The 22,500-nt window shown below is 43.7% G+C and overlaps 2 protein-coding genes across 3 annotated transcripts in view; one reads left to right on the forward strand and one right to left on the reverse strand.

The window, feature by feature from the left end:
* The window catches only part of RAB6B (RAB6B, member RAS oncogene family), a 60,001-nt gene extending 57,459 nt beyond the window's left edge, over positions 1-2,542 (forward strand). For both annotated transcript variants that reach the window (XM_069473227.1, XM_069473228.1), the window contains one exon: positions 2,277-2,542. In XM_069473227.1, coding sequence (XP_069329328.1) covers positions 2,277-2,341 — 65 coding nt within the window. In that variant the 3' untranslated portion in view covers positions 2,342-2,542. The remainder of the gene's footprint in view (positions 1-2,276) is intronic.
* A 9,239-nt stretch (positions 2,543-11,781) lies between these two features.
* LOC138388048 (serotransferrin-like) overlaps positions 11,782-22,500 on the reverse strand; it is a 54,104-nt gene continuing 43,385 nt past the window's right edge. The window contains 5 exon segments of the mRNA XM_069475409.1: positions 11,782-12,010; positions 14,985-15,039; positions 16,167-16,303; positions 19,299-19,381; positions 22,343-22,420. Coding sequence (XP_069331510.1) covers positions 11,797-12,010; positions 14,985-15,039; positions 16,167-16,303; positions 19,299-19,381; positions 22,343-22,420 — 567 coding nt within the window. The 3' untranslated portion in view covers positions 11,782-11,796.

The raw sequence follows: 22,500 nt of genomic DNA on the forward strand, positions 1-22,500 counted from the left end.
TCAGATAGCCCTGGGTTTGCACCCAGGCGCCTTGGCCTCCTGGCTGGAAGGTGGGTCTAATGTCGAAGTGGGGTAACGCATTTACAGTGAGCGCCCAGTGCGTCGCGGGGCAAAGCACGTGCTCGTTACCACCCGGAAAGGCTTCACAGAGAGGCCACTGCCACGAGGGCCCTGGTCCAAAGAATGAGGACACGTTTCACAGGTGAGATAGGAAGGGGGCTGGGTGTGGGAGAGGGGGCATCATTTCTAGAAGGCAAGAACAGCACGGGCAAAGGAAAGAAGGAAAGCATAGGGTGTGTTTAAAAAGGGGGAAATCCGGTGCCTCAGTAGAGCCTCAGTGTGTGATCGAGGGAAGGGGATGAGCTGGTGGCAACTCATGGGGAGGCTTTGAATGCCAGACTGAGAAGTCTGTGGAAGCTTTGTCTCTGTACCAGAGTGTGACGTGACTGTCACCGGAGCTAGCTTTGGGAAACCACCATGCTGAGAGAGGGCTGGGTGGGCTCAGAGGGACACCCGGGGAAGGCCAGGAGACCTCCGTGAGGCTTGCACCTGGGCCGGCAGTGCGGAAGGGGGCTGGGCTGCTGGGGCCAGTGTGGGCCACAGACCACAGCTGGCAGAGAGAAATGGCACGGCATTCTTGGTGTGGGTTTGCCAAAAACCATGGGGAGCGGAGAAGCAGGTTTGCTTTGCTTGACTAGAATAGAGAGGACAAAAGTTGGAGTGCTGCAGTGGGAAGTAGGAAGGTAGGAAGAAAGGGAGTTGCCTTTTTTTTTTTTTTTTTTTTTTGAGACAGAGTCTCACTCTGTAGCCTTGAATAGAGTGCAGTGGCATCGTCATCATAGCTCACAGCAACCTCAAACCCCTGGGCTCAAGAGATCTTCCTGCTTCAGCCTCCCGAGTAGCTGGGACTACAGGCATGCGCCACCATGCCCAGCTAATTTTTTTTCTATTTTTAGTAGAGACGGGGTCTTGCTCTTGCTCAGGCTGGTCTTGAACTCCTGACCTCAAGTGATCCTTCTGCCTCAGCCTCCCAGAGTGCTAGGATTACAGCAATTGCTTATTATTTTTTATTTATTTATACTCTGCCATGGTATAAGAAGTGTATGTGTATGTATATATACACACAAACAGCATAAAATTGTGTATGTATATGTGTACACACACACATAGGGAAAATAAAGGTAGGAAAGGCACAGAAAAGTCAGAGATAAAATCATACTCAAAATATATGCCATGGCCATGTTGTTATTAGAGATGGCCAAAAAGTTGGCTCTAAGCTTCCTAACAGCCAAAGCAAGGAGAGAAAATGTGAACTTCAGGAGACATTTGGCTTTTCATAGTACTTAAGCTGAAAGAATCTCTCCTATCATCCTCAAATGGGAGCCCCCAAAACCTCCCCAGGATGCCAGCAACAAGTTCCATAGTAGGGCTTCTCATACCACCCCACCCCACCCCACCCCACTCACCCCTGTCCCAGTGCAGCCCTACAGCAGACACCGAAGCCCAGTCCAGGAAGAGTGATTCTGTGAGGTACCAAAGGGCCTGGTTCTCAGCTCTAATTAGAAGATCTGGCTTGATGCCGGGCCAAAATTCAAATGAAGTCTTGGTTTTGAGCCTGTTAAGGCAGGCAGAGGGACAGCCCGACTGTGCATTTTGAACCTGTTCCCCTGTTGGTTCTGGGAAGTGCTTCTGCAGCCCCCACAGCCCCTGAGGCACCAGTGGAAAAGGTTGGAGAGGGGGCTGTGCTTAGGCCCCATGGATGTGGCTTCTCTAGGAGCCATCCTCAGATGCAGGTGCCGCACTGTGACTAAAGCTTGAGGGGTCGACGCTCCTGCTGCTGGCCAGGGCAAGACCCACACCCCTGTGCTTTGAGACATGAGCGTGCATGCCAGGCCGGCGGGCTCCTTACCGCCAGCGCACTTTTGGATGGGGCTGACAGGTAATAGGGCTGAGACCAGAGGTGGCAGCTGGCTTTTGAGCACTGGTCACCAGGGAAGGCTTCTGAGAAAGTGACCTCCTGGCCTTTGTATAGATGCTGATCCCACAGCCCAGGACAAGCTCTGCTTTGGGTGGACGGGGGTTGGGGGATGCGGGCGGGTGGGAGCAGAGGAGGACGGGTGGGAGCTGGTGACTTGCACCCTTCCTGCCCCAGCCAAGCCAAGAGCCGAGTCCCTGGGTGTTCACAGGGGGACAGTGCAGTGGCCAAGGGGTGCGGGGGCACGAGCCGGGTGGCATCTTCTCTGAGATAGTCATCTTCCTTAGCCAGCCACCCGCAGTGATCGACATCAAGCTGGACAAGCCCCAGGAGCCCCCGGCCAGCGAGGGCGGCTGTTCCTGCTAATGCAGCGCCGCCCTGCCGGCGTCCTATGACACTACTTGCTTGTTGTGTTGCTTCCTATTGGTTAGCTTCCTACGGGGGAAATGAGTTTATCCAGATGGGAGGATTTTTCTTTTCTCTCTGTCTCTAGGAGTAGGGTGGGATGGGGAGGGAGGCTGGGCATCAGGGATCACGTCACTCTTAACAGCTGTTACTTAAACAACTATTTTTTGGTTTGGTTGTAATATATTGTACTTTATTAAGATTGCCAAAAACTGTTAAAATTTAAAAAAAAAAAAATTTAAATCATGTGTATACAACTTTTTGCCAGATAAAAATGTAGTCATTTTTATTTGAAAGATGTGCTTTTTGTTTTTGTATATTTGTAAACTTACAGAGAACCTTTTCCACACACCTCCTCCTTCCTGTTCTCTTTGAACTGTTCACTTCCTCTGCCTTCCTCCCATCCCCAGCCCAGTAAATTAAAACGATTAACTGAGCAACTCAATTAGGCTCCAGTCCCAGGCCATCTGGCCCCACCGTCCAGGCCCCACGTCGTTAAATCAAACATTGGTTCAACAAAGCCTCTGAAGAGGTACCTGTGCCTCTGCCTCCCGTGGCCAGAGTGGGACGTCAGCGCGGCCCTGCGCTGAGACTGAGGCCTTGTGACTGCAGGGAGCCGGCGGCAAGCCCCAGGGCAGCCGCTTCTGCCTCTCTGTTCCCTTCCCCGAAAAGCCTTGAAGGGGCTCAAGGACACAGGCAACGTTGTGTTCCCTGTGCCCAGTGACTGGAAGAGCAGGAGGCCATTGGAAGGACGGGGTGCTGTTGGCAGTTGTGGGCCGTGGTGGTGCATGGTTTGTGGGCTGGGACACCACGTGTAGTTCTGAAAATGTTCTAACAAACCTGCCCAAGCAGTCAGCACACATAGGTGGGTTGAATCTAAGAAGCTCAATGTCTGATGTTGGGCAGCTGCCACCCTAAGCTGCAGCCTGTGCCACATGGAATTGGTCCATCTGTGACTGGGGAAGGGAGGATTGTCTGCAGAACCACCACTTTGAAAGATACATGTTCTCAGATCCTCGGTTGCTAATACTGTTGAGTACTTTCTGGAAAAGCTGATTTCTTGATAAGTTTCCGCCCCACTGGCGAGGTACAGTTGAAATCTTTGTGGATACGTTAGTGGATGTGGTGGCTGCACTGTGGCCACAGAGCCAATGGCTGAGGTGAGGTCCCAGAGGGCTGCCCAGGGTACTGCAACCTGCCCCCGAGAGCCAGCCTTGCCCTTTTTAACTCATTCCCGAGAATGGCTCAGTCCTGAGGACCTGTAAAATCTCTGAAGAGAACTCTCTCTTCTCACTCAATGATGTAGCCGACCTGGCCAGCATTCCAGATAGACCCAGACTCACCGCCCCGAGCCTGCGCACAGCCAGGCAGTGGGCAGTGACTCTGGCCAGACCGCAAACCCCACCTTCCCAGCTGGCACTGGCCCTTCCCCGGGTGCTCACGGGCATGTCGTGGAAGGGCGAACTCCTCCGCAAGGCAGGACTCCAACAAGGTTGTTGGAATGAATTTTGAAACTCCTCAGAAGCTAATGCAAGATGGCAGGCGCGAGAGCAGCAGAACCTGGCAGGACTGCCGCTCGTGCAGTGGGCCTGCCACGCACCTCTGCCAGGAGACTGTCTGACAGCTTTAGCGAGGCAGCAGGATCCCACTGAGCACCTCTTCCAGAAGGCAAGGACCGATGTACGAGCGTAATTCCAATGTCATGTGTTTAGTTTTTATATGTGTGTACATAATTATATATAGAGATAGACTTGTGTATACACCTTCCACAAACACATCCTCACACAGAGAAACATGTGCTCAATGTATACTCTTGTTTTTCCTGCTCTCAAGTTGGAACTTGCATTGTGATAACAGTTTTGGAAATTCAAAAGTACTGCAATGTGTTGAAATAAGAAATACTTAATATTGTCAAATAACTTGTGATTGTCTTGCCATCAATAAAATAATGCATAGATGTGTTAAACTACAGGCAAAAATAGCCCACGGGACTATCTCCACCATCTCTCTCTGTACTTACTGTATGCACGGGTGTGCGTGCCCCTGTGGGCAGCACCCCCCGCACGGGCACACCCCCAAGTGGTGCTTGTTGGTAGAGTGCTTGCTCACCTCGTGAGAATCTGTGGGAGTCCACGTCACGGCATCCTGCCTCGCTGGCAGCGAGGCCGTCACTGTGGCCTCTGAGACTGCCCCCTTTACAGGGATCTGACGGGGTCTCGGTGAATGAATGTGTGGTGGATTTTTATTTTCTTGGCCCTAAAGAGTAGCTTTTCTTAAAATGTCGTGTAAAACAAAGTAGAAACTCAGTTCCCTTCTCATGTGCACACACATCCAAGGCACCACGGACTGTTTTTCTGTCCTGGAATAGAGGAGCAGGGAGAGACCCAGCAGATGTCATGTGGCGTGACGTGGCCTTAGTGAGTCCCACCTTTCCTAGCCTGCACACGACATCTTCTCTTGAGCCCAGGTTCTCCCCCGTGCCACGGCCTCTGAAGCTGAGGGTAGCTGCCTCCTCGTCCTCCCCTCTCAGCGATGCCGTGCGATTCCCTGGCCGCCTTTCCTCAGGCGAGATTTCCACTCCTCCCTCCCGGGGGTCTCGTGAGGCCGCTGGACCTCTTTCACAGACCTGTGTTGGTTCCTCGACTCTTGTCCTGAGCAGGTGCCATCACTGTCCCCCGCTTGTAGGTAGGATCTTGGCTCAGAGTTAAGAGTCCGTAATAGAATAGTCAGGTGCTCTTGAAGATGTCATGAAATTGCCTCAGCACCTCCGGCGAGAGTATCGCATCTTTGCTGAATGGAGGTCGGTTGAGCGGAGGGCAAAGTGGAGGATTCCTTTCAGAAAATGTTCTCAATTTAGTAATTCAGCCCTTCTCCCCAAAGACTAGACCCTCCTCCTTTGGTCCTTTTTCTTTGGAGATCTCAAAGAAGAGCTGTCAGTAAAGCTCCTGTTCCACAGGCGTCAGAAAAATTGAGTGTAAGATGGAAAAAGCTGAGAGTGTATTTACAGCTGCAGACAGAAGCCAACATGAGGGTGTGATGTCCACATCTTGAGTACTGTAGCTGCAGCTGTGGGGTCCCAGCTTAGTTTGCTTGGTGGCTGTGGGCAAGTTTCCTTTGGTCAGAGGCCTTCCTGCTATCACTATTGCCACTCTCTTCCTATTGTCACCCTTAAAAACATTTTGTAATGTTCCCAGGGGTGGGGGGAGCAATGGCCATATCAGTTTGTCTCCGGCAACAGAAATGAGGATTGAAATGTTGGGAGCTAGGAGTGCAGACATACCTGGGATGCAGAATCTCCATCATCCTGGTGGCTACCTAGTGCCAGGAGCACCTGCCCTTGAGTACCAGGTGTGACAGTAAAGGGACGGTGTTGCTGGCTTTGGCATCCTGTAGGTAGAGCAAGCAGCCTTATTTATTTCTTCACAAGATGGAAGGCAGGTGCAGATGTCAGGACGTGAGACCAGGTAGCCGAGGACTGTGAGGCGTGTCTAAGCCACGTGAGGGACAGCTGGACGGAAATATGTCTGTGCGCATCAACCAAACAGGGTCATATGCTCGCTAGCTTCCAAACTACCTCTCCCCACTGTCACCTTGCCACAGCAGTGAGGTGCAGGTCTCAGAGCCGATGTGACCTTCCTCATCCATTGCTGCCCCCCGTGTGTGTACAAATGGGCCTGCACACCTGCAGTCAAGGACTGCCGTGCAGGAGTGTGTTCCTCAGACCAGCTCTACGCCGGGGCAGGACGTAGATTCTTCCCAGCGCATCTGCGTGAGCTGGGAGAGCATATGGGTGCACGTGGGGCTCCTCCACTGCAAGAAAGGGCCTGTCCCCAGGTCGACTGATTGTCTGGGCACCCACACAGATCTGGGCACCCTTTCAATTTTTTATTTAAATGAACTATTTGGGTATTCCAAAAGCCTTGGGATCTCAATGTGCAAAACTCCTTGGACTCCAGACCCTTGTCTGGTGGACACTCGAGCTGGGTATGGTTCATCAGGAAAGCCTCGCGGGAGAGGTTGAGATGGCTCCTTCAGGAGGTGCGAAGCCTCCATAGCGTCGAAAGCCAGCCTGCGTTTTGCGGTGTGTGCCCCCTTCTCCCCTCCCTTTCCCCCACCATCCTCTTAAAGCAGATGGCTGTGAGGAGCAGCCGGGTGGCCATTCCATCTGTGTTACGGGCTCAGAAGGCATAGCGGCCATATTGACTTCACATTAAACTGTGTAAAATGTGGAAAAGACTCAGCATGTTGGTCGAACAATAAACTGTCCTAATTCTCAACACAAAGCTTCCTGTCTAACGTTTTTCTAAGTGGTGCAGTCATATATTGCCGGGGGGGGGGGGGGGGGGCGGTTCCGAAACAGAGTTCCTCAAGTTCCACGAAGACCCTCTTCTCGTGTCTGGGTGGCATATCCACTACCCAGAGCCTTTGCTGCTTCCTCCTACTCACCTGGGCTCGCTACCAACTCCAAAGGGGGGAAGGTGGGACACGGATTAAATCCATACACGTTCCTATAATCTCCATTCTGCCTAAAGGCTGATGGAAAGGGAGCCTCCAGGCAGAACAGAGAGTCAGGGGTGTCATATTCTCCATCAGCCTCACTCTCTACTTGCCGTGGCTGCAGGGACTGGCTCTCTGGTCCTTCTGGTGATTTCCAGAAAGCTATTTAAGGCAAGAATGTAAGATGAAACATAATCACCGTTTGGCAACATCAAGCTGCCATGTACCAGCCCCAACCTCACCCATGCCAGTTAGGAACATCCCGGACAGGCCCCTTCAGGTGTCAGTCATCTCTAGACTAAGAGGTGCCCTAGAAGCCAGGATAGTTCTGGGACCAATGCAAAGAGGATAGAAAGGCCAAGATTAGGTGCAGAATTGCCCTAGCCTGGGAATGCTGGGAACCTCACTCTTTCAGTTAGTGAAATCCAATTTCACTAACTGCCTTTCCCTCCTAAAGGTTCTAAAGGTTCTGGAACACCCTCCAATCTGCCACCTCAAGGAAGCCATCTCTAATTAGAAGAGGTAGGAAGTAGATGTTCCTGTCCACTAAGCCTTACTGTTTCTGGCGGCCAATTGTAAAATGTGGGGTAGAGGAGGTACAGGGTGTGAAGAGGCAGAGGGCTGAGAGCACACGGGCCAAGATTGAGGCCCGAGAGGAGCGGTTCCAAGAAAAGCAGTCATTCCCCCAGGTTATGGTGTTCAGGACAACATGACCCCACCCGCAGAGGCAGTGAGTGATCTCTGGGGACAGTGTTCACACCCACAGCTGTCCAGCAGCCCCTGCCCTTGCCTAAGGAAGCACTGCTGGGATTTCCCAGAATGAATGTGAAGATGACAGCGTTGGTGAATGTCCTGCCTAAAGTGCACAACGTGGCGTCCAGGGATGCTGCCCAGGGTGGTTTTGCTCATCAGTGTACAAAAGTGGAGGTCACTGTATGCTAAAGTAAAATTAAAAAAAAAAACAAAAAACATATTCCAGCTTTTTGAAAAAAATGATTTCAATACTTGAAACAACATTCAATTCACCACAGCCAAGTGCCTCGCATGTCAGCATCACAGGGGAACACTGGCACCCCAGGAGGCCCTAAGACAGAGGCCAAGGGGAGACGGCACAGCCCCCTTGGGGCTGCATGGCTGGCACTGACCCCCGGCCCACGCGGTGCTCAGAGGCAAGAGCAGCCGTGATGGAGCTCACATTAAGGAGACAGAAGGGCAGGAGCCACACCGAAAAGGCACATTTCTTAACTTAAGAATCGGACCATAATCCTCTAAAAGCAAGAATTGGGCTTTGTTTAGTATTTCTAGGGCCTACTGCAGTGCTTGACATTTACTCAGTGAACGAATGCATACAAGGCTCTTGTGAGCAATAGAGTTTCGGGCTTTATGGTTGAAAGGAAGTGGGATTATTTTCCTGTGCAAATGAAGCCAGGTGTAGTGATCATCTTTCCTTAAAAGTGTGAAAGGATGAGATAGAGGAGGTAGGCATCTTTTTAAAAAAATAAAATAAATAAAACAGGGTCTCTCGGTCTATTGCCCAGGCTAGAGTGCAGTGGTGCAATCATAGCTCACTGCAAACTTGAACTCCTGGGGTCAAGTGATCCCCCTGCCTCAGCCTCCCAAGTAGCTGGGACCACAGGCGTGTGCCGCCACACCCAGCAAATTTTTTATTTTAGAGATGAGGTCTCACTATGTTGCCCACGCTAATCTCAAACCCCTGTGTTCAAGCAATCCTCCTGCCTGGGCCTCCGAAAGCACTGGGATTGCAGGCGTGGACCACTGCACCCAGCCCTAGGTAGGCATCTTAATTGCTACTAATGGCCTTCAGGTGAGGTTGGGCATGAATCAATTGAAGCTTTGACAATTCTGTCCTCACCTCTAAACTTGGAAAAAGCATAGTATTCTGGCTGAAATTATCTAAGTCAACAGAACATGGCCAAGTGCCTCACACAAGGATGGACCGCAGGGGAACGCTGGCACCCCTGGAGGCGGTGAGGCAGAGACCGTGGGAAGAAATGGCAGACCCCAGGGACGCTCCACCAACAGCAGCTGTTGTTGATCAGGAACTAGGATCCTCAGCAAACTGTCAGGCACCTGGTAGGGGACAGGCTACTAAAGCCCAGACTGGGAAGAAGAGCCAGAACAAAAGTCGTCAGTGCCTAAACCTCTCTTAGTCTGCCTGTGTGCTCCATAACCACTGGAAGATTCCAGTCCCGAAGGTGACATACTCACCAATGTAGTGCCCAGGGCCTACCCATCACAGCTGCCCCTCCACAGTGGCATCTCACTGCAGCCCGCACCCCTCCTTTAGCAGGGACCAGGGCCATTTGCTTCAGGTATGCTGTTCTGGGAGGTCTTGATGCCATATTTGTAGCTTAAAACCCCGTATTCCCAAGGGAATACAAATGTCTCATCTATGACATACAGTTGTACCTCATCGCCTGTCCCCATGACCTGACATCCCTCTCTCCACTCTGGCCACACTGGCCCCCATCTCATGAAGAAATGGGCCTGCTTACGTTGAATGCCTTCAGAGCCACAGGAGGACACCAGCTGAGTGGAGAGCACATCTGATCTCCTATCAAAGTCTTCCCAGTTCCGAAGGCAAGTCACCACGACCCCACCCTGGCCCAAACCCACAAGAATGGAATGCCCGCAGCACAGTTCCCAGGAGGGACTCTGTAACCTGCCCGCTTACTTCACCCTGTCAGAAAAGCTAAATAGGGTGTGTGGCCCAAAGACTTAAAAACCAAACAAAGCAAAGGCATACATAACACTCCAGACCAGGTCATCTTACGGATGTCCCAGGAGCCCTGCAACTGGTAACACATTTGTTAAGCATGCAGATTCCTGAGACCACACAAGACCTATCTGATCAGAATGTGTAAGAGGAGGGTCCTCAAATCAGCTTCACAAGCCTCACAGATGATTCTGATGACGTCCACTAACATTTGAGAATCACCGTTCTAGACAGAACTTTCCTTTTTCAGACCATCATTAGGCCTTGAATGAAATTCAACTTGCTCCCTTTCTTCAGTTTTTTAGTGTCCTGCTTCCTCCAACAACCGATAACCTTATTAACCAGAAAGAAACAAAAACAAAAGAGGTTGGGAAAACACATGCCTCTTGACAGAAGCATCGAGCCATGGATTTTTGTTCACACGAGCTTCTATTATGTGAACTTGTCTCATTCTTCACATCCCTTTTTGCCTTCTGGCTCGTTGTCCTTACCTACTTCCTTAAGTTACTACTTGGCTAATGCGGCAAAGGGCAAGAAGGAGCCCAAAAGACAGTGAGAACACTAGTAGCAGCGCAGCTTTCAAAGAACTCTGCCGGGATCCCGTCCGACTTTGCCCTTTCACGTTGCATTTACTCCGTGCACCAGCAGCAAGGCTGACGTGAGCTTCAGGGCTGGGAGCCTGGAGTAGGTCGCCAGGAATGACGACGGACTGAGGCAATGTGTACCCTCAGAACCTGAGAGTGATCCACAGGGAAGGACGTGGGAGACAGCGGGCAGAGGCTGCACACAGGGACCACACTCATTTGGGTGTCATCAGCGCCTCCCTTTTATTCCTTGACTCTCCCTGACCCCCCCCAGGCCAGGCCAGGTGCCCCTGCAGCAGGCTCCCAGGGCACTCTGGGCCTCTGCTGTGGCTCTCACTGCACTCTTCTGAGATTAGCTTCTCATTTAGCCACGGCCACCCTTGTCTCCTTGTAAACTTTGGTTGGGCTTGTCCCTGACTGTGTGAGGTAGGGATAGAAGAGTGTTCCTGTGTACACTGCAATCTTTAAGCTCAGGAAACTTGGAGTTAGGCCTGAATCCTAACGCACGCTCCCATTTGTACTCATTATTCCATTCTATTTAACTGTCCTGAGCCAGACAGGTGGTTTTATTTACTAAGAAATATATTAACATTTAGAAAAGCCATAGAAAAGCCATATGTTTAAGAGGACAGCAAAGAATATCACTTTGAAAAGGCAGACTTTTATTTTTATTTTTATTTTTTTAGCTTCAACGAATATGCACTTCAGAAATCTACAGACAACTTTTTTCACTTTTATCTGTCCCACAGCATTCCAGCAAGGGTGCAAAGTTGGAGCTGTTCAAGCAGCACACAAGGATGGCCCAGGAACCCTCAGCCATCCAGAGAAGTGGAAGAGCATCTAAACCTCCTTATGTTCCCCAGTGTAACCACAAGAACATACTAGACCCTTGGCATTTGGGGAGCTGGCATTTCTAGTTCTATTACCTAGGAATGACTCCACGGTTTTGTGACAAGCTTCTGAAACATAAGTGCTAAGACTGGAGTGTGGACAAGTCACTGACCTGATAAAGAACAGACCCACTGCCCACTCCAACCTGCTGTTTGGTCGCTGTCTTCGCATGTGGGGAAACTGTATTGTAACTATGCCTACAAATCCGGGAATTCACAAAGGACTAGACAATGTATTGCTCATGAACCTCAGGGGCAACTAGAAATCAACTGGCTTCATAAACAGGCAAGTCTGTTTCCAGGGGAAAGGCCACAAAGCACAGAAGCAGAGGAGAAGAACACTTTCCAGATGATAGGCATATTCTCCTGCTAATATCCTCTCTGTGTGGTGTCAGCTTCTTATGTCACAAAGACCTTGGCCCTCCATCAAACATACACCAGATGTTAAACACACCTTAACAAAAGGAAGATGCAAAGGTCAAATAAAAGTGACTTGCTTGAAAGGGAGCCATGAGGGAGAACTGAACTTAAAAAAAAAAAAAAAAAAATTCCAAGCTGGTTTCAACAGTAATTTGTTTCTAGAACAAGGAAATGTTTCTAACCACATTTTGTACCTTTTCTTTATCAACTCCAGACTACCACAGCCCTTTTCCCAAAACTGAGTCCGTCACACACATATATCCATGTCTTGTGCTCTGGCGCTGCCCCTCAGGCGATTTTAGCCAGCCACTTCTCCAAGACCTGGATGTCCGCAGAGCCAGCGTCCCCTCTCCCACCCTTGGCACTACACTCCAGGAACTCCACTTTGAGAGGCAACTGTGAGAATTCGAACTCTTTGCCTTTCTTTCCCAGCTGAACAGGGGCAGTGCTAGAACTGTCCAGGGTGCTGGGGGCGGCAGAACGGGTAACTCGTAAGGTATTACTGTGGGACAAAAGGAAAACAGGTCAGGAAGCAGAATTTTTATACAGCAATTAAATCACATCAGTTCCTAAACATTCCAGTGCTCATTTAAAAAAATCATAAAATTGTCATTTATGTTATTAAGATTTGCTGAATAATCCTTTGCATTTATAAATCATTTTCTTGGACAGATAGGTGAGACAGGAGTTCAGCCTTCGTAGCTGGGTGACAGCAGGTCAGTAGTGACTGGGTCATGCCAACATTTTTTCCACCCTGGACCCCCTTCTAAGAGGATCTCCTGAATGATGCCATTTAAAAATACATGCTGCAAGTGTTACAAAAAGTGTAAGTTTCTGAAAGTTAAGTGTAGGTAGGTAGGGTATTTATTTTTATCTTGAGTTTATTTGTATATGGAGCTTACAAATCCACAAACTCCAGGTTCTCCTATCTATATGTGGGCACAATTACTATTCTCTAAACCTCTTCAAGCCACTAAAACCTTCCAGATTTCAGTCACCTTACTGCCACCTGCTGGCTCGAATAAAGGGTGCATAAAAGCAACCCTCATTTGCTGACCTACCCTATCTTTCCTGCTACCCAGAAGTAGAGGAATACATGCTACCAATCTGCTTTCTTACAAAATAAAGCATTTCTTGATTCTGTAAGGTGGCTTAACAATTAGTGAAGAAATCCAGACAAAACTAAACAATACCTTGTTTAGAAACACACACATACAGTAAAAGTATTTAAAAAAAACAATTAATACAAAATTCTGGACATTACTTACCTCTTGAGGGATATGAGCTTTTGGGGAGGAACATATAGGGGCCTTCTAAGCATGGTGGTGGGTACATAGGTATTCATTTTTTTTTCTTTTTTTAGACAGAGTCTCACTCTGTTGCCCGGGCTAGAGTGCCGTGGCGTCAGCCTAGCTCACAGCAACCTCAAACTCCCGGGCTCAAGCGATCCTCCTGCCTCAGCCTCCCGGGTAGCTGGGACTACAGGCATGCGCCACCATGCCCGGCTAATTTTTTTATATATATATATATATATATATATATGTTTAGTTGTCCAGATAATTTCTTTCTATTTTTAGTGGAGACCAGAGTCTTGCTCTTGCTTAGGCTGGTCTCGAACTCCTGACCTCGAGTGATCCTCCCATGCTAGGATCACAGGCATGAGCCGCCATGCCCGGCCATAGGTATTCATTTTAATATTCTTTAAACTTAACGTATGTGTCATATATACTCTTTTATATGTGATGTTTTACAATAAAAAAATTTTTAAGGAAAAAAATCAAAACATTACATGTATTCAGCTTTTGCCACAAGGCCAAGCAAATATAGTAAACCTTGTTATTCAGAAGCCTGAAATGCTTCAAAACCAATAGGGCTTAATTCTCACAATTTCAAGATTAAAATAACATTAGTCAGAATCCTAATTTTAACTGTTAACATTTACAACTTTTCAATATTTTGCTTCACTGCCTTATATCATAATAGAATATTTCCTTCTGTCTTGTTTTTCTCTGAGCTTTTAGAGTGAAAAGCAAATGGCCCAAGGAAAACGTGTTTTAAACATGGGAAGATGGACTGTACTGTTAGAAAAAAACCCAAAACACTGATACACAAATAACACTATGATAGTTTTTGTTTCTTCAAAACAATTCCCAACAATTGCAAGAGAATTTTTAGAAGAACCAATCATCTACTTGTTCCAATGTCCTTAGCCTAACGACAAGCAGTATGTACACTCTCAAGGGAGAGAGCACCGAGACTGTGGGAGCAGAGAAACATGCAATTTCAGAAGCGGCAGGAACCACTAAAAATGGCATAGCCAGGGCTGGCAACAGTGTTCCGTAAAGAGCCAGGAATTAAATATTTGGGGGTTTGGGGGCCACATTTGGTTTCTGTTACATATTTTTCTTTTTTTCTAACCTGTCCTTTAAAAATGTCAAACTACTCTTAGGTTGCAGGCTATGGGCAGGAGTTTGTCAGCCCTCGAAGCTGACTAGATTCTACTAGACTCTAAGCTCCACAATACAGAAACTCCTACCACATATCTTCCTACAGCTGCATCCTGAGTGCCGGGCTTGGCATATGCTAGCTGCACTATAGGTGCTTGTAAATGAATAAAGGAGTAAACAAATCATAGTGGGAAAAAAATGTCCTAAAAGTTGAATTTATATAGTTTTTCCTCATCAGATCCTTTTCAAGTCCTTATACAAGTAATAAGAAAACATAACTTGCTTTCCTATAATGTCGATCATTTCTTCTGCCTAAGTAAGCTTTTGGCGCGCTCTTGTAGATTGACATAAAATAGAGACATGCTAGATTCCTTAAAATTCAAAAGCTTATAGCTCACTTTACAAATTTTTAAACACTCAAAGCAGGATCTATCATATTGCCACATAGCTTGACAACAAATAAGAAAAACTACAAAACAGTATGATTTTTTATATTCTTCCTAAGTTTTTCTTTCTTATTCTATCAATAATAATTTCTAAAATGGTTTTAAATTATTTTAGTTTCTTTTTTTAGCTTCTCAGTTTTTTTCCCCCATTCCAGCTTTGATTTATTTATTCTTATTTTATTCTTATTTTTTACATGTGCCTTTAAACACTGTTTTACATGCATTACTGAGTGGTGAACAAACACTTTCATTCACTGACGTAACAGTTCTCAACTTGGCATGAAATTTTTTAGTTTCTAAAACCTTCATTTCAACTATAAGTGAGTAATAGTGGTAAAATAAATTGAGCTTATGGTTTCAATAAATCTTCTTTCCATACATTTTAAAATATCTATAAACATCCCATTAGTGCTTTTTATAATTCCATTACTTCTTTTGTAAATTATTTAACAAGTATATTTTACACTAATCTTTAGTCTGTAATTGTGATAATCACATACAACCAAACAAAAGAAATATGAATATGCTTCTTAAGGTCAAGTGCTGAGACATATAATTAACCAATGGCCTCATTCACACTTACAGTTCTTTCTCAAGCTGCTGTTGAATTAACTTTGCTGATTTTGCCATTGCAATATCTGTAAAAAAATAAAACCACTGTTGTAGTTTAAGTAAGGATGGGTCTTTTCCTAAGACTTCTTGCATAGAAGAAAATTCCTATTTAAACCAGTAAGTTTCTTTTCTCTTTTTTTAAAAAAAGAGCTTTTATAACTAGGTTCCTTCTCTATGAAAGTAAGCTTTATATCTGCACATATGGGTTTTCCCAAGATAATGCTTATAAACTATTAGGCTGATGACCCTAAAATTGACTTTAGCTCTTTCACTAAAGTTTTCCACAACTTACAGACTTTTCAATGCAATACATATATGAGTCCAGGAAGGTTAACAAAAAGAAAACCTACCAGTGCTGTGATTATAACAAGAGCCTTGACTCCTATAGACAATACTCTGTCATTTAAAAGTTAACTTAGCATGTTTCCAACTGATACTAAGATGGTATGTTAAAGCATCAAGTGCACTATAGGCAAGAAATAAGACCTGGTTTGGCACAAAGCGCACACCAAACAAACATTAACTCCCCTCCTTATACTGAATCAGAGAAATAAAGAGGTTAGGTAATGCATTCCTGATTAGGCATCTTTAGGGTGACTATCTGATCACTTCTGGGCTCTTCATAGAATCAGAATTTTAGATCTGAAAGAAAGCTGAACAGATCAACTAGTTTATCTTATTTTACAGGTAATGGAACTAAATCCCAGTTTTATTGGGTATGACTAGAAAGTTTTCAATGGTTATCAGGTTAAAGGAAAACAAGTTCTACAAACTCTCCTCCATAAAATTTACTGGATGATAAACCTGTTTGAAAGAAGAGACTCCACTCTGTCCCTCTAAAATTATATATCTGATATGACATATTGTCAATCTGACAAATTTGGTAAAGTAAAATAATTTATAATCTTAAAAAAAACCACTATATCAAAGAAAAATTGATAACAATCACTCTGTTATTCCTTAGTCCTCTGGTAAGAAAACTGGTGAAAAGGTAGGAGTAGAAATACATTTTAAGATTTAAAATCTTTCAATTTATAGTTCATTACAGCAATTGTCTCTATCCTCAATAATGGCAAATGTAGATAACTGAACTAATTTTTAGTAGCAATCCCCCCCAAATCTCAATTATTATTGCCAGAAAACATGATGGCACCTTGCTTATTGCAGGCTATTAAGAATGATGGTGTATTCTTCAGACCCATACTGTCAATGAGGACTTGATACAGAAACTCAGCCACATCTTTCACCTCTCGCTGGAATGCTGCACTGTCCACAACAAACACAACAGCTCTGGAGGAAGAAGGAAAAAAAAAGAGAAAAACTGGCATGTGAACATGCAATAGTTTATGATTATCTTGAAAAACTGTATCCTTAATTTCTTCAAATTTAATCCTGGTGACTAACACTCAACAGACACACAGGCAGGCCTGTGCACATGTTATCACACAACATAAATCCTCATTTAACAAAGAACTATTGAGTGTTACTATGTAACAAATACTAAAGCTGAAAAGACAATAAGAAATGATGCCTGTTCTCAAAGACCAAGAAATATCACATAGAGAACCGTATGATAAATGCCAGGCAGGACAGAAGTATGCACACAGTGTAACAGGAACAAAGAGAAAGATCGTTTAAATGAGAACAGGTCAAAGATGACTTAAAGGAGGATGCAACAATTGAGCTGAATTTTATCTACACAAAAAATTGGGACAGACTGTCTGAAAAGTACAGGTTGAGTATCCCTAATCTGAAAATCCAAAATACTTCTGGGCCCAAGCATTTCAGATAAGGGATACTTGACCTGTAGTTCAAGGTACAAACAAGTGAAACACATTCCCTGGAGAAGTCAAGGTACACAGGGAGATGGGGAAGAACCAAGTCAGATAGTGAAGGGGCACGAGACACTGACCTGTGGAGTTTATGCTTTTGTCTTACAAAGAATATTGGTGCCTAAATGGAAGACAGAGAAATCTTAGGGCAACTGAACTAGAAGCTGAGTAACCAGGTAGGGCCTGACCTAAGGCAGCAATAGTGAGAAACCTCATGTGACAGAAACAGATATCAAAGCTAAAGGACAGCAGCCCAGGGAAACTGTAGACAACAGGCCTTAGGGGAAAGGGGTTTGGATGCCCAGGTGGGAACAGGAGACATGCACTGACCGATCTGCAATTGGGGAGCTGGAACTGAACACCCTGCACGAAGCCTAGAACTTAAAAGCAGTCTAATGGAGGTCAGAGGTTGGAAAATAATTCCACAAGAAATAGAAACACCATGCCTCCAGTGCCTCACACAGATAGAGGGTATGAATTTATACTCTCTCCAGGTATATGATCCCCAAGCAGAAAGGTTTACATAAAAACTGGGCCAGACTCACTGAACCCCTGTGGCCTCAACTGAAGGAAATGGGAATCCTTTGTAGAACGAGGCTTTCATATCCTAAAGTATTAAAGAGCACCAACCACAATATCAACAACACATCCCCGTTGATAAAGGTTTCTAGATTAAAAATTGTAAAGCACACAAGAAAATAAATAATTATGAGGGAGAATAGCTGGCACCCCAAAGAGAGAATCAGCACCCCCAAACTAGAGATAATAAAGCAATCTATAACATAAGTCTGTTCAAAATGATTTAGGAGAATAATTCTAGAAACCATAATAAAAATAGAATAGTATAAAAACAAACAGGCTGATTTGAAAAAATACATATTTTAGAAGTAAAGAATATATTAGAATAAGTGAAATTAATAATTCAAGTAAAAGTTAAGCAGAGATTAAGCTCAGCTGAAAGAATGTAGTAAACTAGAAAATAAATATAAGGGAATCACACAATATGTAAGGGAAAAAGGTCTGGAAGATATGATAGAGAAGAGGCAAGTAGGGCAAAAATAATAACATTCAATAATGTTAGTAAGTGTTCTAGGAGGTGAGAAATGAGAATAGGGAAACAGCACTACCTGAAGAGATCATGGTGGGAATTTTCCAAAATTGAAAAGAATCTTTGGTCTGGAATAGCATACTTGAATTCCAAGCATGACCAGGCTAAATGCACCACTGAACAGAAGAAAATCTACCCCTGGATAGGTAAAGGGTAAAACCAGGCAGATAGTGAAAAGACAAATAGGCTGACTGATGACAGCATTCTCATCTGCAACAGCAGATGTCTGAAGTCAAGATTAAGGCCTTCCATGTGATGAGGGAATCAACTAGCACCCAGGACTCCATACTCCGCTGAAACAATCATTCAAAAATGAGAGCGAAAAAAAGATAGTTTCAAATAAACAAAAAAAAAAGAAAAACCTTACTACTCACCCTCTCTGGAAATCAGAGTAATTATACTGCAAATTACAAAATATTTAGAATTGACAACAGAAAAAGAGAAAAAACATTTTTTAATTGGAAATAAATACCCAATTATGGCAAAATTTATCAGTTCTATATTTTTCTCAACTGTCCAAGGAATAAAAATCACATTCTCATTGTGACAAATTGCTCATCACCACCATCTTGTGGGCAAGGAAGCAGTAACAAAATCTCAGTGTAGACACCTTCAACAAAAAGAATCAACTATTTTATTCCATCAAAACTAAGATGCTATCAAAAGACCATTATTTCAGGGACCATTAAGAAAGAGAAAATACTGCCAATTAAAATATGACATCATTAACTTTAAGATGTATTCCAAATCCAGAGATATTAAAATACGTCTTCAAATCACTGAAACACAGCACATTGATTTTCCTCTTCAGTTCTTCAATGTTAGAGACCAAAAAGAATAAAGCATGTGAAACTGCAGTGTAAGAATTATAGGGAAGAACTTAAGAGTCAATAACACCTGAGCAGATACTAAAAGAAATATGAAAATACTGTTCTGTGTTTCTGGAAGCATCAATTTTAGGTAACTTAAGAATAGACATACATAATGTTGGAGTTTAATAACTTCTAGGATCCATCCCAGCTTTAAAATTCTTTTTTTCAGATTTTAAGTTGTACATGTTATTAAATTCATCTTCAGAGTAAATGCAAAATTTAATAACAATGCTAATAAGAATTAACATTTTCTAAACACATGAAACACTTTTTAAGCATCATCTCATATAATCCTCATAACCCAAATGAGGGAAGGCTTGAAATCTAGAATTGGCTGAACTCAACGTCCATGTTCTTTCTACCCCAGGACACAACCCAAATACCACCAGAACAAATATACAGACTGGCCTCTAAACAGTATGGCCTCAATCTACACACTTCAGACAAGCCCATTTCACTTCCTTCCTACTTACCTGGCTGAAGACTTAAACCGCTCTAAGAACTGAAGCCTCAGGCTCTCATGGCCAGGGAGGTCAATCAAGGTCAGGCTATTGCCCTGAGTGAGGATAGCAGCAAAAACATTAAGTTAATGTTTCAGTCCAGTTCCACGTTCACAATATAAACCTTTAGTATCAGACTTTAGGAGCCAGACTGGCACCTAATTAATTAATCAAATGTTTACTGTAATTAATAAATCAAACTAATGTTCACGGAGTACCTTCTACTCATAAAACATCAGTCAGCTCTGGGCATATAGCAGTCAGTAAACACATCATTCCTTATCTAACATAATTTATGACAAAGATGAACACAGTGTAAAATTATATATAAAAATATAAAATTGTAACTTTGATAAATGTTCTGAGAATACATAAGAAACCTGACTCTGTCTGGGGGAGTCAGAGAAGTGTGGTCTATCTGAGGCTTGGGAGATATACTAGTACAAACATAGTAAAAGCAAAAACACGTCAATAACAGTAACAAATATTCACAAACTAATAATGTGATATAAGACCTATAATGTATCATAGAGCATGTTACTATTTTTGAGATTCCCAATCTTTATAACAAAACACACTTTTATCATTCCCACCCTTAATTTAATTTTTAAGTATTTGTTTACCAGACACACTGTTTGTTCCAACTCTGTCAATATCTTGTGCCAATTCTTTTTTTTTTTTTAAGAGATGGGGTCTCACTATGTTGCCCAGGGTGGTCTCAAACTCCTGGCCTCAAGCAATACTCCCACCTCAGCCTCCCAAGTCACTGGGATTACAGGTGTGAGCAATGGAGCCTGCCCTTTGTGCCAATTATTGAGCCTCTACTGAGCAAACCTATTATGTACCCTATTAAGTCCTATTCAACATTAAAAGCCTTCATCCTTGACTTTATGTTTAATATAGATGTGGCTGTGCCCCTACTGAGCAAGCCCATTATGCACCCTAGTAAGTCCTATTCACCATTCCAGGCCTTCATCCTTGACTTCATGTTCAGTGTAGATGTGGCTGTGCTTAATGATAAGACTCTCAGATGTGGTCTGGTATATTTATTAGATCTTTCGATCATTTCTCAGATGTTCTACCTTATCCATAGCCAACCATAACCACAGTCCAAAAGAAGGAAATCAGCATCACATATCGGTTTGACATAACTCCACCTGGATTCATTATGACCTTTCAGATAGCCTGTGCAGTTCTTCAAAGATAAATATAAACGTCTATTAGCCTTTTTCTTTCTTGCTTGCTTTTCTTTCCTTTTTCCCTTCCCTCCCTCTCTTCTTTCCTTCCTTTCTTTCTCCCCTTCTCTTTCCTTTCTTTCTTCGTTTCCTTTCTTTCTTTCTTTCTTTTTTTGTTTTTAGTGCTGTTAAGAGTCTGGGGACCCCAGGTTGGGACCTACTGCTCCATTTTAAAAGCAGCACGGCACCACGCACTATAAGCGATTCAGAAGATGTAGTACTTGGTACATTACTATCCAGAGAGACTAGATTTAAACATAAGGGTGTAAGAGAAGGCATAAAGAAAGAAGGGAAGAATGTTCTATAAATTCAATAGAAATATAATACAAGCCACATACGTAATTTTAAATTTTCTAGTAACCAAAGTAAAAATAGGTAATATTAATTTTAATGTCATTTAATCCAATATACTCAAAATATTATCCTTTAACATGTAATTAAAAAACAAGAAATTACTAATGATAGTTTACATTCTTTTTTCAAACTAAGTCTTCAAGATCCAGTGTATACCTTACACTTAACAGCACCCCTCAATTTGGACTAGTCATAGTTCAGGTGCTCAATAGTTACACATGGCCAGTGGTGACTGTATTGGAAGGTAGAGGTCCAAAGCCTACCCTGGAATATCCACTTAAAAAATCTGGTATAGGTACCCCAAGAAATAATGATCTTCCAAACCTGAAATTTCAAAATCCAAATTTGTGGGAGTTTAAAAAGGTCAGGGCCAGAAAGACTGCCATCATTGAAAACAATAAAGATATCTCTAAGACATTTAAAAGGATATCCCTTTATCTTTGTTTATAATGTTTAATTCTGGAAGCACCAGAAAGGGAAATGGGGAACACATGGAGAAGACAAAAAAGTCTGTTAAGATCACAATTCTAATTCATCCACCCCTCCAACCAGCCCCCCATCCCTCATTCCACTCATTCTCAAAACTTACTAGGGATTATGACTGAGTTGGCAGTCACTGTCTACATTCTTGAGCTACACAGGTATATAAAAAGTCTTTCCCATGATGGGTATTTTTAAAATAAACTCATATACACTCTTTAAGATATCCACTGCAGCATTTTCTGTAAAAGCAAAAGACTGTAACAACAAATAAAACTAAATGTCTATTAATATGGCTTTGATTAAATAACAGTTTAATCGTATGCTACTGCCACACAGTGGAATACCATGCAGCTCATTAATCAACCAGGTAGTACTATGTGTACAAATGTGGGAGAAAAAGAAAAACCCAAGCTGTATCAGTCATATTGTTAAATGAAAAAAATAATTGGCAGAACAGTGTTTAGAAAGAAAGAAATTAAAGTATATAGAGATGTTTGTATATGCAGAGAACATCTGGAAGGTTACATACAAAAAAAGTAACAGCTATTGCTCCTAAGGACAAGACTGGGTAGTGGAGACAGGAAAGGAAAAATTACTTTTCACTAAAAATCCTTTCCAATCTTTTGAATTTTTGTCCCATGTGCATGTATTACCTATTCAAAACATAAAAGAAAATGGCAGTAAATTTGGAAAGAAGACACACAAACAAAAAGAATAAAATGTGATATAACATTATTGTACATAAGACACAATAAAGCAGATGTGGGCATGATTAAATCTGCAGCACAGATTGTCAAGGGCAGAATTTGTCACATAGAATATGTTTCTCTATAAAAATAATCCAAAGAGGTACAGACATCCTCAGACTAATTCTTCCTAGAAATGTCCCTGACACATCACAGTAAAGTAAGACGGTCAGACTGCAACATTCCACAAACATCTTACCCTGTTATTGTTGACTCTGTATATAGCGGAGCTGTCAGTAATGGACGTCTGTGTGTCTCTATAAAGTCCTGTTAACAACTGTAAAAAAACAACATGGAAGAGATGAGAGTAAACTTGATCTAAATTGAGTAATATTATTATAACTCTTCTAGGTGTAA

The sequence above is a fragment of the Eulemur rufifrons genome, chromosome 7, assembly GCF_041146395.1.
Source record: "Eulemur rufifrons isolate Redbay chromosome 7, OSU_ERuf_1, whole genome shotgun sequence".
Classification (NCBI taxonomy): domain Eukaryota; kingdom Metazoa; phylum Chordata; class Mammalia; order Primates; family Lemuridae; genus Eulemur; species Eulemur rufifrons.